We start from the raw sequence: 18,697 nt of genomic DNA, 5'->3' as shown, positions 1-18,697 counted from the left end.
ATAATACGACAAATCAGGGATTACTCTTTGATTGCCATCAACATTTTTATCTCCTTAATATTTTGCACCCACTGCAACGATGATATATTTGATAACCATTTGAGATATGTTGTAAATACGAACTGTACGCAAAGGGTTAGGAGCGGCGGTTTCTGGCATGTACCTGGATGAGGGTGCACAACTGATACGACGGAAAAAGAAGAACCGAGAAGAACCCCCTGAAAGGGGAGTGGCATAACTTGAAGTAGGTGGGGAACGGCAACTTTTTGTCCACTAACAAGCAAGAAGCTTCAGCGGAAAAATACAATGAAAATTCGGTAACTAATATGGTCGGTAGCTTTTTATCTACCTATTCATGTGTTCGTCTGCACTTCCACCATGATGTTTTTGCAAAAAAATGGCACAAAAATCAAGTTACTAGCGATATTACTCATCCACCGACTCATTAGGCACTACTATTGTTTCAAGTGTGAGAGAAATTCCTTAGCTAAAAGCTCGTAAATTGTGGTATTTTATTTTTGAAGGCTCAAATTTCAATGTGACGAAAAAGAGATGATCTCCAATAACAAAATTACAGTATAACAAGAGTTTGTCTTTTATTAAACGATATAAATTTCGAGAAGTGATGTCCAAATTAAAAATTGGATTGAAATACTTCAACTCTCTATCAAGAATTGGTTTCAGCTACTTCAAACCTTCTTGAAAGCTGTCCAAACGTAGATTTAAGGTACACGCACCCTATTGATCGTGCAGAAAAGAGCAGTTTGATTTAATTCAAAAAAATATTTCTATATTTTGGGTTTCTTTCTTAGCAAAAAAATCAACCACCTTTTCCAATCTTTATAAAGTTCCAAAAAATATTTACAAATGTTACAAAATAAAATGTGCATGTGTGTACCATTCTTTACTAGACAAGTTGTTTTATACAAAACAAAAAAGAAAAGAAAAACGTCAAGATTATGAAAGAGGTCCAAAACTTCTTATTTTTTTTGTATTTTCGTATTTCAGGTAAAAAACCGCTAACAGAAAATCAGCTAAAAGTCGATAAGATATTGTCTCGTGATCGTAACAAATTGGTGAGTGCAAGGTTAGATTGCTAGTAAGCTAGACGACTAATTCAGACATAGTAGAAAAAAAACAAAACGTAATGGAGGGAATAAATTTTAGTCGTCTACAAACCTTTGAGCAAGTGAAAAGTTGCATATTAATATTGGGTCGTTATTGTTAATGAAAAAAAATCTAGGAGGCCTTTTCGGAAAAAATGGTTTGTTTTAATTTCGTAAATCGATCTAAAGTTTCTACTGCTTTTTTTTTCCAAAAAAGAGCGGATTCTGGACCTCTTTCATATGCTCTGCTAAATAAGTAATCAAAAGTCTGCATATATATGTCATCAAAATAATGATGATGAAAGAATTAAATATAATTTAGATTAGGAATTTATAAGTTAACATTAGACAAGAATATCATTAAGCCAATAAGCATGACATCGCTTCGGAATTAATGAAAACTGCAAAGATTAAAAAGTTTAAAAGCTGTTTGGGAAAGATAAGACGTGTTTTTAGAAAAGCAGTTTATATACAAGGAGAAAGCGTTAGAATTCCAAAAATTATCTAAAAATGTTAATTTAAAACATCAGAAACGTTATTAAATATTTTTTCTAATAATTTGGTCAATCTATTGAAAATTCTCTGTAAAATATATGATATGATGTTGAATTCGAATACCGAAAGAGGGGTTTAACATGTGACTGATTTGGTTCTATCAATACGCAACAACTAACACCTCTGGATAACGCCAATTCGATTTTGACAATCCGAATTCACTCCGTACCACATCGCTGTATTACTAATAAAGTCACTATCGATCATCAACGGTAGGGCTTCTTCACATCGGCATCCATTTTATTATATGCTGATATTTGAGGCAGCTTCCCAGGTGTTGGTCTCGGACTTGCTGTTGGTCTAGGGCTACTGCTACCTACACTAGGAGGGTAAGGAGGCGGAGCCATCTTTCCACTCGTTGACGGTGGGGGTGGCGCTTTATACGTAGGTTTGGCGGCGGGTGCTTTTCGAACTGGAGAATATCTAACGTCTGGATTGGCAGATGCATGAGTGACGTATGGACTTCCGGCTTGAACTCGTGGGTTGCCACCAGTCGTTGTGTTTCCTGCGATGAATTTCGTCCTGAAAAAGGAAAAACACGTGTTTTTGATGGAATACAGTATTGCTTTGTATCAAATCTTAAAGGTACTGAAGACAAAAGCATTATCCTTAGCACTATATACTAAACATCTAAAGCACCTTATCCCAGGGTCGAAAATTGAAAGAACAACTACCGTATTACAGTATTTCGAACATACACCTCGGGCGTTTGTTAAATTTTTTGGATTTTGAAAAGTGAACAGTTCTTTCTAAAATCAGATACTATTAGCTCAAACCGCAAGGAAGGTGCAAAATATCATTGAAGCCGTTACTGTAAACCATACTTTTACAGAACAGAAACAATGTTATTTGTATTGAAATAATGGTGAATGAGTCTAAAATAGATCATTGTTGTTAACAGACTTAAGGTCGATATCATCAATAGCAACTAATTAATTCAATTCAGAAATGGTTTGGGTCTACCACAAGTTTTGTTATCTCCCTAATATCAAGTGACGTCATTAAAGAGACAAAAGTGAGAATTCTTTTCCATTGTTTTGTCATATCAAAGAAATATGGAAGTGCTTAGCATGTCAAGAGAAAATTTTTTTTTAAGCAAAGCAGTACAGTAGTCTTAGAATACATTGGAAAGTCTGTAAAACCGGACATGGCATTTCGTGAAAAATTGTCAGTAGAATGCTTGAAACTCATTCGTCGTTGGAAAACCTCTTGTTTCATATTAATACGATTTCAGATTTTTATAAAAGTTTTATTGGATTTACATCTCATCCATTTTAGAGATTTAGTTTCTTATACCTTCAATGATTGTGTAATAATTAATGTCAAACACAGATCAAAAGCTCTGATAAGAATGCAAGTAAAGAAACTCAGTTTGAAACATCGATGTTAATAAAAGATAGAAGCAGTCAGTTATTAAGGCTTTGAAACATTTTTTGATGAATGAAAAACTGTTTTGCATAGCGCGTGCTAACTAAAGTACAGTAACATTTTTTTTTAAACGTGAAAGAAAAAAAAAACTGTCGAAGTTACACAAAAAGGATTACTGTAAAATGTGACACTTTTTTTATGACAAAATGTTATTAAATGAACATGACTGACTAAATAGGTGGTTCTATGTCTTGTAAAAAAGACTTGAGAAAGAATATGCTGAAAAAATAGACGATATCGGCTTAACGTGAAAACTCAGATTTGATCCCCGAATATTGCCCACAATGCTTTGCGCGGAAAAAAGTTCACGGTGAAATTTTTTCCGCACAAAGCATTGTGGGCAATATTCGGGGATCAAATCTGAGTTTTCACGTTAAGCCGATATCGTCTATTACGGAAGAATTAATTTTAGTTTTATTAACGTAAATTTAAGGGCAGTGTTTGGAATTGAGGGTTGATGCAACACGAAAAAGGATACTCATAATATCAGCATAAAAAGTTATTTCCCCATTACCGAATAAATATGAACTTTTCTCAAAGCAATTATCTACAAGCAGATGATTCATATCATACGACAGAGTAACGCCCATTTCTAGATGACATATACTTCCGTAATTACGAATCCCTGCTAATTAGCTCTTTTGTGAGGTTAAGCTGGGTTAAGATATATAGGTTGAGTCTTACTACATCACTCGAACTCTAGTCGAAATATCAAAAGAAAATGTTTGGAATCTTAGATGCACTTAAAACTTTAATAAGATAAAAATAATTAAAGGAAGGAAAAATGTAACTTCCTTCTCAAAGTATGCAACAATTCAATATCTCACAGTGTGGTCAGAGCTATCTGTTTTATTGCATTTCAAATTTCTCAGTGGGGGCAATTCTTAACCAGTAGGGAGTCTACATCTAAAGTCTAATCTAAATAATGAAAAGACTATAGACAAACCCTTGGAAAAGTGTGACAGCAAAAAAATATCCGGCACGATGTTCCGGTTATGAGTACATATTCCGTACTCCAGACCATAATCTAAAAACAAGATGAGATATGAAGAAGTATGGCTGAAATCTCAAACAGTAACTTGTTAATATTTCGGCCAAAATATTCATAAAAAATCATTCAATTATCAAAATGGTGAATACCTTAGTTCCATTCATTTTCGCAGGCCTTTTATTTTCGTGTAGAATACGTGCGCGAAAATAAAAGGCGCACGAAATAGGTCTATTTTAGCGCACTTGGCCGCGGAAAAATTAAAGGGCGCGTAGATTTTTAATAAAATGGGACTCGATTCATGTTAAATATGCCTCCGGGATGTAAAATTCAGCTTAAATACACACCTAAACGAGTAAAACTCCTGATTTCACGTTTTTTTCCCCTCTTTACCTATAATCATTGTCAAAAACACTCAGAAAATTTCCCAAAAATTACAAGATGTGCGAGAATTGAAAGGTGCGCGATTATCCTTTTTTACGAGTTGCGCGAAAATTAATGGAATTAAGGTATGCATGGGCAGCTATTATTCTTACCTTGTTTTGCCACTACTTGATTGTCCTCTCTTTGATTCTCGGTATACTCGCCAACGATTACGTAATTGTTCTCGATGTCGGTAAGATAAGTAACCAATCAGACAAGCCAATGGAAGGATGAGGAGAAAGAGAACCAACATACCTTTCACCAATGGTGTCAGACATTCTATGGTGAAATAATGAAAAGTAAAACATCTGAGATTTAGACAAAAGAAACAAATTAGACATGGCAATTGGCCCTTTAGTGAATGTTATCATCATGGAATAAGACACCCTGTTGGTATCCTGTGGCTTTGTGGAGGTATGTAATTCAGCTTAAACAGAAAACATGAAAATTAGACACAAGTGAACTGGCAAAACGATAAGAATTCATTTATCATGCCTATCAGGAGGTATTGTCATATCGAGGCGCTTCAAAATAAAGTCACTAGACTTTTCAATACTACCAATTTTAGGAGAATTATAGAAAGGGAAAAGAGCCTGTTCCTACCAGTCATACAGTTAATAGTTTAAAAGATTCCGAAAATTATATTCAACAGTTAATTTGTCAGATGACGACACCCTTTCAATTCATGATCAGCTTATAGGCTAATAAAACCGAAAGAAAAGTTAACGACAAATTATTTGGCCTTTTAATACGATTTGTCTCGATCTTAAAAGGTTTAAGAGCACGACATTTCATAGTTCAATAGCGGTTTCAAAAGTTTAAGACTTAAAAAAAAGCCTGTATCAAACGCTAAAGAGAAGTATTTTCTCAAAAGGACTTAAAATTTATCAAATAGAGTAAAAAATCAAACTTGATTAACAAAGTTACCGCAGTCGTCTTGTAGCAGACATCCTTGCCCGGAATCAACACTTCCGCCAGGTCCGGCTTGTTCACAATACGGACACGCCCAACCAGCGGGACAGTGACAATTACCCATATTGTTGCAGACCTAAGAACGAAAGAAAATTGGTTGATAACCATTGACAACGAGTGATCTGTCCTAATCGACCAAGACCTAGAACACACAACACAATGAGAAGCTCGAATTTCTTGTTTCATCGAGAAGAGAATCTATTTTAGCCAATCTATTTTATTTAAATCCATAGGTGGGGAAAAACGAACATTTCCATGAGATCCACGGAGAAGGTGTCTAAGGATTTTTGTAGCATTATCAAAATTTTCCTTTTTGGTGGTCGAAGCTTCACATTAGCTATTTTTAGAAAATTTATGAAAATATCAAGATCGTGAGTCGTAACCCTTATGGATGAAACCTCACCCCTAAACTTCGCGGAATCCCATTAAATAAACAATTATGATCAATTAAAGTCGTAGGTGAACTTTAAGCAAAGACTTTACGAAATTTTTACTGCAACCTATTTTTTTATTTCTACGATTTTGGGGCTGTTTCCTCAGAGAAGTTTTCTCAGGCTTGCTTACCCCTCCATTTTGACATTTCTGTTTACAAGTTCGGACATTGGCCACTGCTGAAACATTCTTACACTTACTGTCCATACAAATCTGAAGGGAATATGAAAAAGGTTAGAATAGCAAAATACACTGAATACAAGTACATGTTTTTTCTATAAGCAAGTGTATATTTTTTATAAGCAAGTGTATACCCCTTGGTCAGGCTCGAGTATGCTTAATTTCTTAAAGCATCCAGGCATAGCTTAAGCTTATTGTATGCTTATGAATCATGCTTATCATTCGCCCCGAGCGAAGTTTTTAGTGAAATTTCAGAAATTTTATAAAAATTTGTTCATATTTTGGGAGCCGTGAAATGTGGAATTGACCTCTACCAAACCTTTTTAAACAGATAAAAAAATGTAAACTTATGAAAAATATTTCAGGCTGACATATTATATGCTTATGTTATGCTTAGGAATTCTGCAAATCTGAGCCTTCATATGTTTATAAGCGTTATCCTTATAAAAAACATGTAGATAACTAGAGAAAACTAGAAACTATTAATCTGAACTAATTTTGTATTTGGAAGCAGAAAGACGGACACAAATTTTGGGCTGTTTTACATTTATTTTGCTTCACCCGTTCAAAAGTTATAACGACAAACAATCATACCGCATTTTCACGACATTTAGTTCCTTCAGCAGCTAGTGTTGGATCAGCCAATTCCGCAGGAAAGTCCATCGTCACAACGCTAAAGAAATAAGGAATAGAAAATTATCAGTTTAAAAAATGTATGCCAGAATGTTTCAATAGCTGTCTACCAACGTACTAAAAGCCTTTTTACTGTTATTAAATTTTGACTCTGTGTTTTTGTGATTTGTAGGCTTAAACACGTCTGCAAATTCTAAACGATACATTCAGCCTCTTGTTCTAAAAACTCCTAGTCAAAAAGTGTTCTGTATCAGGAATTTGCCTTTATCTTGAAAGTGAAAGTATGGATTTCATACCGGCAATCAATTTTTCGCGACCCGATGTAATACGTTTTATCTTTGACGACCCGTTTAGTACCAATCAAAGGAAACCTAGGTAACGATTCGCCAGGTTTGCCTTGACATTGTATTTTTCCACATAATATGTTCCTAAAATAGAATGAACAATTTCTTAAATGGTAGAAATTTGAGAGGATTGAAATGTAATGAGACGGACAATACGTCTATTAAAAGATCCCCATAAGTTGTAGATATCGAAAAAAGTTTTTCTTTTGAAGTTGCAACCATTCAGTAAACGTATTGATTAGATTTGTATATAGATAATCGGAAAACTAAAAAAACACACCACTACTGGGTACGCCACTTAAGTCAACTGGTTAACATTACTCTAGTGAAGATTCAAAAGCACACTTCCTCAGGACAAAAGAGTAAACAGAACATGTAATGAATGTATCAAAGGGCTTTTAGGATGATGAAGTTTTTGTATAAACTAACTCTTCAGCGCATTTGATTTTTTGCTTCCGTGCATCAGTCCCGCAATGACCAAATCGATCGCCATCTTCATTGCCAGAAAAGCAAATATCTTCTGCTTTCATCGCCGCTATAATAATGAAATAAACAACAACAAAAAACCAGTTAGATGAAAACAACCCTTAGCGGTGAGAGGAAAACTGGTAACGAAAATACAAGGAAAATTCTTCTCCACGACGGTATGGAAAGCACAAAAAAATGTAAGATACCTTTGCATTGAGGTGATAAAAGTAACATCAATATAGTTAAGCTATACTAGACCGACTTTTTCATATATTTTGCTTTCAATTTCTGTTTCCCAATTTTTCCCTAATTTAGGATTTTATAAAAAGAATCTGCACCACATCATAGAGACTCGAGAAAATGTCTCTCAAGTTTTAGCGGGAATTTTCACAGCTGAATTTAGTTGTGGCCTAAAAATGCCGTGCGCCGAGAACAAATCCTCTTTGCAAACTCATTACCAGTCCCCTAAAAAGCAAACCACGCCGTTAAGGATTGATAGGTGATAGGTGCATTGAGAACACATTCTAGCCATACGATAACAATTTCGAAAAGAATTGCTATTAAAAACTAGTGGATGAATTCATAATGGCACTGGATTTTAAGCCCTCCTGGTTATTTGTTGTGAAAAGTGGAAAATTTCAAAGCGTCATCAACCAAAAGCTCTCATTCTGCTTTCAACACTGCTATGAAAACAAATAAAAATCGGTTGAACGTACCACTAACAAGTACTTGAAAAGCATTTACAATGGACACTAGAATTTAAGGCCTCATGCAAAGCGTCAGTCACAAAAGCTCTCTTAAGCCTTGGGTGCTGAAATTTTTGAATCGTTCAGCGACAGCGATTATTAGTGACTTACTGGTTCCCCAAAGTGCCTCACATTGAGCATCGTGTGTTTTACATAATCCTTGGTGACAAATACCCTATGGAAAACACGAATAGAAACAAGAAATTTCACCTTGTAGGGGAAAACTTCGTCGGGGAAAGGTGACGAAATTTTGGCCAAGTGACGAAAATTTTCCCCGGCCTTAATGCGTTTACCAACTAACAGCAAGTGACGAAAATTTTCCCCGATGAAGTTTTCCCCGATAAGGTATCAAGCATTTCCTTGTCAACACGGGCAATAAAATCACGAGAACAGTGCTTTCAGTAACAAAGGAAAAACCAAAAAAATCTTCACAGCATTGTATATGAAACCTTTTCAAAGAATCTGCAAATAAAAATCGTCAGTTACCTCATCATTAGAGCAAGAACCACCATCTTGAACATAAGAATTACGCGGACACTGAAAAATAAAAAGATATTTAATAATAAAAACTAATCTGAGAGATATCCCCTGTGATAATGAAGAACAATGTTTAAAGGATCTCTGAAATCAAAAATCTCTAAAACAAAACATCAAAACATGAAAAGAATTATTAACCCTTTGCGCGCGCTGTTTTCTTGAAAAAGTTTAAATTTTTTATTTTTGAAAATCAAAACTTTAAAATGCCATAAAAGCTTGTAGCTTTTGATTTAGAAGATGATTTTGGTACCATTGGAAAGCTATTTTTATACTCTTTCTAAAAGCATTCAGTTTATACCCCTTTAAATCAAGTGGTCATGACCTCAAGTCTGTATTTTGGCTTGTTTTGGACGCATATACGCGTCCCTCGTGGTCAAAGGGTTAATAGTAAAACCTTCCTCCTTTATACCTCAGCAGATGTTCCAAGACAAAATTCTTCCAAATCGCATTCAGAGTGCATTTTTTGTCGACATAATGATCCTTGCGACTTGAACTGAAATCGAGAAATACTTAAGATTAGGTTAAGCTACAAAAATATGAATTCGTGTTCCTTTCAACAGTTATTTGAACGGTTTGGTAAAGCTAACAGCCACAAAGATGCAACCAGCCTCGGTAACTTGATTCCTGTATAAACTCTTGAGACTAAACTGAGATTTGTTAATTTGTTTTGGATAACTACTTTACATATGTTCCACCTCTGTAAAAAATTTAGTCTGAAACAAGTTTTCAAGCACGATAAAAAGTTACCTTGCAATTCTCACAGCAAGTGCCATCAGCGCATTGGGCAGTAGAATGTAGCTTGCATGTCTTGAAATCACAACATTTATCAGCACCCGATCGTTTGCAATCCTAGGAACAAAGTAAAGATTAATTAAAAGAGGAGCGGCACGGAAGGTTGGAGGTTGTTACATAAGAAATCATTAGCTGATTCATACAGCAAATATAGTCCTTCAGTGACCCTAAATATCCAATTCCTTTCAAACTCTTATAAAGTTTATTCCAAAAAGATTGGTAGTCAACTCAATTTTATGCATGGCTCTTGAAGGAAGAAAATTCATAATTTTCAAATGTAATACCTTGTTAGAAAGATAATATTGATGATTTTAAAGGTTTGAAATTTTACAAACATTTCGAAATGAACATTAAATTATAAATTAACGATAAATTGACGATTCTGAAACGATTCTGAGATCAAAAGTTATGACCCTTAAATAGCCTAAAATGGGTAAAATGGAACCAATTTTGTCCGGTAGAAAAATCTTTATTTATTCTTTGGAATATCTTTCGAAACCCTTAAAAATCACCCTTAAACTATCTTTCCAGTAAGCTAGGTATTACTCTTAGAATCACGACATTAAAGAACTCAGTTTATACGGTGATGCACGAGTTCCAGCGGGCAATTCTTTTTGTTCGAATTACAGAGACATTCGAATAATAGAATATTGAATATGGAAGATTCAAATGTATCAATTATTTCATATCAGAACTAATAGTTGAAATGGGATGAGCCCTGAAAGTCATAATGACCATACCAACTACAACAGGGGTAAAAACCAGTAATAAAATCATACCAGAGTTCACCGAATGAGAAAAAGAAAAATACCTCCTCTGTGCCACAATCACAAGTTTCACCTTCTTCTAAGTAGCCATTACCACATGCTTTCGGTCCAACAAGCTAGAATATAATTTCAATCAAAATTGTTACTTCAAAAGGTCTTAAAGGTTTTGTTTTGATGCGACAAGATTAGAAAAAAGTTTTGAAAAATGAAAAAACATTGAATAAAAAAACATTCCTCAAACAAAGGAAGTTTTACTGATACTCTTTCGAATGTTTTTATGTTTATAATAAATAGAACGTTTTCTACTTTATAATCAAAACATTTGATTGTAAATTTGCTCGAAATCAACTTTGCTATTATTTTGTTTACAAAAACTTTCTATCTTTCACTTGTTTGCAGGATATTTTTGCGTAAAAAAGTAGCTTTAATTTATGTGACTCAGCATGCAGACACTGCCTAAAATAAGCTCCTTTTATTCCCGTAGAAAACCTTTAAACTTTAATTCTAAAGTTTATCAATTAAGAATACCCCTAAAATAAGACTCTGTATTCATTCTTTTTCTCACCAAAGTACCTTTTGCTGGTAAAGTTTTTGTGGTAAAATTTTTGTGTTAACATTTTTGTAGTGAAAAATTTGTCACTTTTCACCAGAAAAATACCTGGTAACTTTAATAGTACACGACTGCAAAATTTTGCCCCAAGACAAACAGCTTTAAACAAGAAATAATTTAAATAAACTATTTGGTAAAATTATTGATAGGCAAAATTAGTCGTCGGCAAAAACATTTGTGGGCTGAAAAGATTCGTCGGTAAAAGATTTCATCGCCAGGCGGTGTTCAGTTCCTCTTGCCGAAAAATCTCTTAACGAAAAGGTATTTTGAATCAGAAAATGATACAAAAGCACTCACCGTATCAGGGTAATCGTATAAACATGGATAACTTCCCGAGTCTTCTTCCTTTTCATACTTCTCAATGGTGCATGAAGTGAAACCCTTCACTTGTGAGTAACTGAGAAAAAAATTGTAAGAATGATTTTATTATAAGCAATGGAATAGAATTGATACAATAAAATAGCCAAAATTCGATTTTTGCGGAATCTCGAAACGGAAAAGTCTCTTTTTGTACAACTTTGGACATGAGTTTTAAAGATTTCGGAATTGCACAAAAGAAAAAAAAACAACAACATTGAATTCTTTAATCGTTTTAAATCTTCAATTATTTGCTTCTGAGTTGATATCACTTTGTCCACAAACTGACTGAAAACACTACAAGGTTTGCCTTGAGTAACGTAACATAGGCGAATCAATCATTTTTAAATATTGACGCGGTAACCAGCATATGAAGCAAAGTAAAGTATAAAGTTAGATAATTCTTACGGAGCAGTAGCACCCATTACACACGGTGCATTCACACAAGAGCAAGAATCCGCTAAAATGTACAGAAAATGGATCATTTTTAAAAAACGAAAAGATTATAAAAGAAAAGATGACAACTTTGGATGACATTGACCAGATTATCACACATTGTTCACTATCATATAGATAAATAGTTTCATTACAAAGACTCAATGCTTGTGGTTTTTGATGGTTGAAAGCAAAGGCTTGCATTTGAAAGTCGTTCAGGATTATCCAAATGGAATTGAACGGACTATGCTTATAATCATTCATATTACGAGCGTAGAGTTATTGACGGGATGTGACGCTCAAGCTACAAAAATGCAGTAATATTTTGTTGATGGTTATGTATGTACTTACTATTATGATAAAACCCTAGATTATGCCCCATTTCATGAGCAACGGTATTGGCTGAAACTGCTGCATTGGATGTGTGATCCTATAATAAAAAAGTGAAAATTAAATATAGTGACAGTAATTAACTATATCCATGGCGTAATGTTTATACAGAAACATCCCAAAAAGCTTGGGCGTTTGTCACTACATTGTTTAAAATTCGAAATTAGTGGTAAACACTCGATCTTTTTCGGGTGCTTGCATATAAAACATTACGTTATTAATATCACGAATCACCAAAGAAGAAAAATGTTGCAAAATTGCTAGGAAAGAAACGTAAAACAAGTTAAATTTACATAATTGACAGCACAAGAGGAAAGTGAGCAAATCACACCAATTCCTGCTAGACCAACCAATGTTCCATCAAAATCTGAATTCCTTTATAAAGAAAAAACGAAAATTACTTTCAATGGATAATCAACGTAAGTTTGTGTATTATTTGGAGGATTCCTTTGGGACCAATGGTATATGAGATGGCAACCTCGGCCAGTATTATCATAAATGGTAATACAGTAGAGACTTTTTAACTTTCTAACCCTTCAGTTAACAATGCCTTATAACCCTTACTCCATAACTTGATATTTCCTTGACTTGAACAAATTTGTGTTACCCGTGCGTTTTCGAGTTATGAAAACTTAACTGTAGTTTCTTGGATGGTAGGAATAGCTTGATTGGAATGGGATTGGGATGAATAAAAATCATACGTGAGAAGTTGAGCATTGTCGGGATACAGTTTCATCTTATCATTGAGTACTGTGGAGGTATATTCTCGAAATTCACCGAGCATCATTCCAGCATTAGTTGTTATGCTGATCATGTTCATTGTGTTCCAAACAATAACTTTTGTCAAAGCAACACGTGTGTTCATCGTTTTGTATACCTGAAAATTTCAAATGGACGTTTTTATATAAGAACATCAACAACTTTGAAGCCTTAAAATGTTCCAGAATGTTCTTAAATATTTTTTATTTTCACCGTTTTGTGCGTATTTTCATATAAATTTTCCTAAGAAATCGGATGTTTTAGAGTCCGCAAAGCCTTAAATGCTTTTATATCGTTTATTCTCATGAAAAAATTATGAAGGGAAATCCAAAGATCTGGATACCAAATCTGGTGTACTCACTAGGAAACTCAGAAACTAGACTATGCACCAGACAGGAGAGGGAAAATCACTACAAATGATAAAAACTTAGTTTTTTAAACTTACAGCATCTACATAATTCATGACTTCAATTGCCCTTTGTTCAGTTCTTGATACAGTCCCATATTTTTGAAACTGAAATGCAAAGAAACCATTTAAAAGCTTGGAATGTTCTAATTAAATTTTGATTGGAAGAATGCATAGTCATTGCAATATTCTTATCGTTAAATAGTTTGACTTCATGGGCATAAATGTTTCAGGCCGAATGAGGTTCAACTTTCAGGTTTAATGTATTTCAGCTATTTGTAGCTATTGTGATACGCTTGTTTGCAGTATCCAATTGAATCTCAGAAATAAAAAAAAAGGTTTGCAAAACTTTTTAGTCAAACTTGACTATTTCAATCATCAGGCAACTCAAAGTTTTATATCATGTAAGAGAAAATAAGCTTAAAAATATTTTACCATAGTATAATCCATAACAGCTATCGTTTCAATGTACTTCTTGCTCCTCTGTGTGGTTGCCCTTCTTACCTTTACATAATGAAAGATTTCAGTGAAATAGTGCATAAGTATTAACAATATCGATTCATACTTAGGGTTCTCTACAGTATAGCTGAAGAATAGATCAATCAATCAATCAATCAATCAATCAATCAATCAATCAATCAATCAATCAATCAATCAATCAATCAATCAATCAATCAATCAATCTGTCAAGATTTTTAATTACCCTTAGACTTTCTTTCATGGCTTTCAAATTTTCTTGGGGTTGAAAATGAATGTGTCCTGAGTCATCCGTATGATTAACACCTGTCAAAAGAAGAACAAAGAAGCCAAAAATTAGTCAAACTGGTTTTCCTAGAAATGATGTCCTTAATTTAATGCTAACCCTGATTTATGAAAATTTATCCACATGAAAACAAAAATTTTCCTACCACATGAACGTTCCTTAACTCGTTGTAGATGCTTCATGTTGAATAAGACATGTGTTCCTTTCTAAAATTGACATGACAAAATATATTTTGAAAGGATCTTTGCTTTATGGTTTTTGCAGCTACACAGATTGTCATTTTGGATTCATTTTCCATCCTGTCTTAATTCCTCAGTAGACTCAAAATATGCTAATTTGTGTTTTCAGTTAAACAAATACTTGCACAGTGACTTTTCAAAAATAAAATTAATTCTGGAAAGGAAGTTGTAGTAAAATCTAATCTTAAAGCTTAAGCATGAGATAAAAGAAGGTGTAAAATGCGGAGACCCTTACATCAGAAGGATGTGGTTCAATATAATACGAATCACCGCTCTCTTCTTCAATCATACCACTAAAATGAAGAAAACAGGGTGAAAAATTTTGATGAAATCTCATGTATTTCAAAAGGATTTGAAGATGTCCAGAATAAAATTTTAAAATTAACTTTTGCACACTAGTTTGCTAAAAATGCACTGTTCAAGTAAAAAAGAATGCTATGAAAAGATTCCTGGACAATTCCCCCCCCCCGGTGAATCCCCCCAGTAAATTCCCCCCTGGTGAATTCCCCCCGGAAAATTCCCACCCGGTGAATTCTCCCCCTGGTGAACTAAAAAATCATGTAATTTGAAATAAGCGATTTTACTATTTATCTTATAAAAATCTGTGTAGACGACTATCATGTAAAAATCTTTCAGTTCTTTTCTCAGAATATAAAAAAATGGGCGTAGTGATTCTTAAAACTTTGTAGACTATCATGTAAAAATCCTTGACCCTAAAATTGGAGGTTTGTTTCGATTGAAAGTTATAAATTAGTCCCTCTAAGGGTCGGAAAATCCAGGATTTTTAGGAAATTTTTTGATTTCCAGAGAAAAGATTGTAATAAAGTCTCTCTAAGGGTATGACTTTTTTCAAAAATCGAAAAAAAAATTCAAAAAGTCTCTCTAAGGGTCGGTTTTCGGAGGTCCCGTCTGCACATACCTCTTATTCGCCAACCCTAGTACCCCCCGGGGTTACAGCCCATGATTTCGAAACTTAAAAACACATATGAAAATATATGGGTGGGAATTCACCAGGGGGGAATTTTCCGGGGGGGGGGGAATTCACCAGGGGGGAATTTACTGGAACTGGAACTTACTACTATGAAAAACAGTTTGAAACAAAACCTTAATGAAAGTTTACCTAAGTCCATTACATGTAGTAAGAACAACATTGGAGTCTGGTTGTCCATCAATAGTACCGTGGTAATAACAATGCTCGACTTTCTGAAGGGTAGAAAAAATAAAAACGTGCATTAACGGCATACTAATTACACTAAGAAGTGCTTAAAATTTAGCCAAATCCAACAATTTGGAAAGGCTTTCCAAAAATATTATTATAATGAACGGATAGACAAACAGAGATGCAGAGACAAAGAAAAATTGTCTTACAGGTGCTTCATAATGTGTTTCAGCACCAGTATGAATTATGCACGAATAGCTTTCTGGTAATAATATCCTATAAAGAAAAAAGAGAACATCCAAAAATGAATTTGTAATAAAAAAAACCTCTTATTGATCTGCTAAATTGAGAAATTCAAGAAAACTAAAAGACTATCCTTCGAAAATCCACCAAGTAAAAACATACATTAGTTTAAAATTATAAAAAGAAAGCTGTAAATTTCAGGAAAAATATGAACAACATTTTATTAAAACTTTAAATCAGCTTGAAATTTAAATTTTTTAAGGAAAATCTGAAGAATGTCACATACCTATTTTTTGTGATACTGACATTGAAAATCTTATTTAATCCTAAAATCTGAAACTTTGTTTCTTCTAAATGGTAATTCTAAATAAAAACAAGATATGGAGAAATTATTTAAAGATTATGGAAGAAAATATTGCATCCATTATATTTCAGCGCAGCAAAATTTGAAATGCAGTCATTTTCGTCCCTGCAATGCTATAACTAAAACAAATAGCACCCAAACCTTCGCAGCCATGTTTTTTGTTAACCATAACATTAAAAAAAAGCAAGAGAAAAAGAGAAAAGGATCTGTTAGGACAGGACAATCTCGCACTTAAATCTACCATATTATTGTAGATATGTAAAAATAAATGAATAATACTTCTACTGAATATGTAGAATCAGAGACTTTTTATCAAACGTTTCCAGACCATCCAAAAAGAACGACAAATAACTATCAAAGATTTTATTTAGTAAATTTACCCATGTTTACATATCTACTGTACACATAATAGTAGAGATAAGTGTGAGGAAGTGTTTGCCCATGTAGAATTTTTGTAGTGCCAGCATTTTTTACATTTCCTTTTTTTTTGTTTAAGGCAGGTCAAATCATAAAGATGATACAGATTTCTATATAAGAGATAAAACCTAAAGACCAAAGAACCTGGCTCTGATGTTGCATTTGAAATATTCCCTTATTATGGATTCTTGACAGGAAACCTTGACAAACATAATTTAAAAATACAGTAGCGTACACAGGAGGGGCGCAAAATTTGTGTAGGAGAGCAGAATATAAAAAAATAATTACTGTGTAAAAAACCTGCCCTCCTACACAAATTTTGCGCCCCCTCTTGTCTACGCTACTGAAAATAGATTACTTGATTAAGAGTTTTTGTTGAAACATCTCTTCTATTCCTTGCATGTTTGCCAATATGGAGGGGTGTTATGTGTTCATAATGTTCAATCTGATGTAGGTAATCAATACCTGAAGTAAAATTAGAAATCACCAACTCAAATTCAAATCATTACTTTGCTGGGTGTAAATTTCTGAAGAATTATATGAAAACATTTAGGACTAAACAGAAGAGAAGTAATTAAGATGAATGAATGATAAATCTTACCATTTGTAAAATCGTGCAACAAAGCCAGTAAGACTACAAAATATACCATGTAGCCCATGCTTCTTAGAATGCACATAAAACCTCCAGCAAGTTTTAAATTTTATTTCCCAGTGTTTGCTATTAATACATTTTTTATGTTATTTACTGTCCATCTAATCTAAGAGTTCCAGAAGCAATAAAACAAATATTAAACTAAAGTAAATAAGTTATGGGATTTGATAAAAAAACAAAAGGGAAATGGCACATAACATAGATTTCACATTTTACTGACAAAGTTACTTTATTTATCAGGAATTTCTTGGGTCAGCTTAGATGAATCTGAATTTCAATCAGACTTACAAAAAACTTATTTGTTCAAGCATATCTCTTTCACTCCAGCAACAGTATTGAATCACCATGGCAATCTATTATGTTTTTTATTTAAACATCTAGATGCTAAAACATAATGTCCTGGTTTTTAACACATCCCTTAAAAAATAGTATTAATTTTTGTTAGATGGTTAGGGAAGTAGAAAAATGTGATACATAATATTTCTAGCACTGAAAAAAGTTAATTAAAAATTTCTTCACTTATTTAAGATATTCATTCTCTTAAATGATGTAAGAAGCAGGCACACCTCGAGTTAGGAAATTAAAAATGTTATACATAATTCCAAACAGAGAAAACAATTAATTAAAAAGTCTGAATTTAACTTTAAAGGTATTCATTCTCTTAAATGATGTAAGAAGCAGGCACACCTCAAGTTAGGGAATTAAAAAATGTGATATATATTTCCAAACAGAGAAAACAATTAATTAAAAAAGTCTTAATTTAACTTTAAAGGTATTCATTTTCTTAATGATGTAAAAAGCAGGTACACCTCTCATACTGACAAAGCAGTATTTTCAAAACAATTTCTCAAAATCTGTACTTTGAGGATAAAGTTGTTTTTACTATTGTTTAAACATACAGTGCAAGCAAATGATAGATACACTAAATGGTGTCACTCTTTAACCCACAGTAACCTTTTTTAAATCTTAATGATAATTTGTAGTTGTCTCAGGTTATACTCAAAGGGGTGCATACTTGTCAATTTTTTAAAAAACCTTGCAAATTGGCCACAAAATGAGTGTTAATTGATAAAATTATCAATGCAACTCTTTGAATTCAAATAATACACAACTAACAAAAACATTTGATAACTATCAAATTTATAAGCATAAAAGAAAAAGAAAGAAAAAAAAACAAAAAGAAGAAGAAAAAGAACATAATATTAATATTGTTTCCAGAAACTGTGTAGAATATCAATACCAATAGGAAAAGAATATCAACAACAGGTTTAATTAGCAATGAGTATAAACAGCAATTAAAATATATTTTATCAATATCAAATCAGATTTCATCATTTAATACAATCACAACAGATACCATTTTATTAACTTTTACTGTTACTTAAGTTATAAAAAATTGTTCTAAACTCAGGACGAGAAAGAAAGAAAAAATCACAGAAAAATCAAGGTGTAAAATGACACCACTGCTCTATAACACATTAACAGGTTAAAATCAAGATAGCTTTATAGCCCATTCTTCCATATGTAATATT

The 18,697-nt window shown here is 33.3% G+C and overlaps 1 protein-coding gene across 1 annotated transcript; it reads right to left on the bottom strand.

Moving 5' to 3' along the window:
* Positions 1 to 783: 783 nt before the first annotated feature.
* On the bottom strand, positions 784 to 17,302 carry LOC136820474 (zinc metalloproteinase-disintegrin-like VLAIP-B). The gene is made up of 27 exons (XM_067076657.1): positions 17,115 to 17,302; positions 16,872 to 16,978; positions 16,019 to 16,095; positions 15,699 to 15,765; positions 15,451 to 15,533; positions 14,566 to 14,623; positions 14,237 to 14,297; positions 14,032 to 14,111; positions 13,764 to 13,832; positions 13,368 to 13,436; positions 12,865 to 13,040; positions 12,457 to 12,538; positions 12,125 to 12,203; positions 11,747 to 11,798; positions 11,279 to 11,378; positions 10,416 to 10,487; positions 9,560 to 9,661; positions 9,222 to 9,305; positions 8,762 to 8,812; positions 8,387 to 8,450; positions 7,491 to 7,596; positions 7,014 to 7,145; positions 6,679 to 6,757; positions 6,037 to 6,117; positions 5,428 to 5,548; positions 4,614 to 4,779; positions 784 to 2,183 (listed from the first exon to the last, which is right to left on the bottom strand). Exons 1-27 carry the CDS (start codon positions 17,188 to 17,190, stop codon positions 1,868 to 1,870), a joined length of 2,610 nt encoding a protein of 869 aa, XP_066932758.1. The 5' UTR covers positions 17,191 to 17,302; the 3' UTR covers positions 784 to 1,867.
* Between the last annotated feature and the right edge of the window lie 1,395 nt (positions 17,303 to 18,697).

The sequence above is a fragment of the Clytia hemisphaerica genome, unplaced genomic scaffold (assembly GCF_902728285.1).
Source record: "Clytia hemisphaerica strain Z4C2 unplaced genomic scaffold, Clytia hemisphaerica genome assembly, whole genome shotgun sequence".
Lineage (NCBI taxonomy): Eukaryota > Metazoa > Cnidaria > Hydrozoa > Leptothecata > Clytiidae > Clytia > Clytia hemisphaerica.
The sequence above is the reverse complement of the archived record's forward strand: the minus strand, read 5'-3'. Positions and strand labels throughout refer to the sequence as shown.

Excerpts from the sequence above, each read along its gene's own strand:
- LOC136820474 (XM_067076657.1), bottom strand. The coding sequence starts at position 17,190 with ATGTGCATTCTAAGAAGCATGGGCTACATGGTATATTTTGTAGTCTTA. Across the intron at positions 16,979-17,114 it reads GTTGCACGATTTTACAAATG|GTATTGATTACCTACATCAG; the intron begins GTAAGATTTATC and ends ATTTTACTTCAG. Across the intron at positions 12,539-12,864 it reads GACAATGCTCAACTTCTCAC|GAATTCAGATTTTGATGGAA; the intron begins GTATGATTTTTA and ends TTCTTTATAAAG.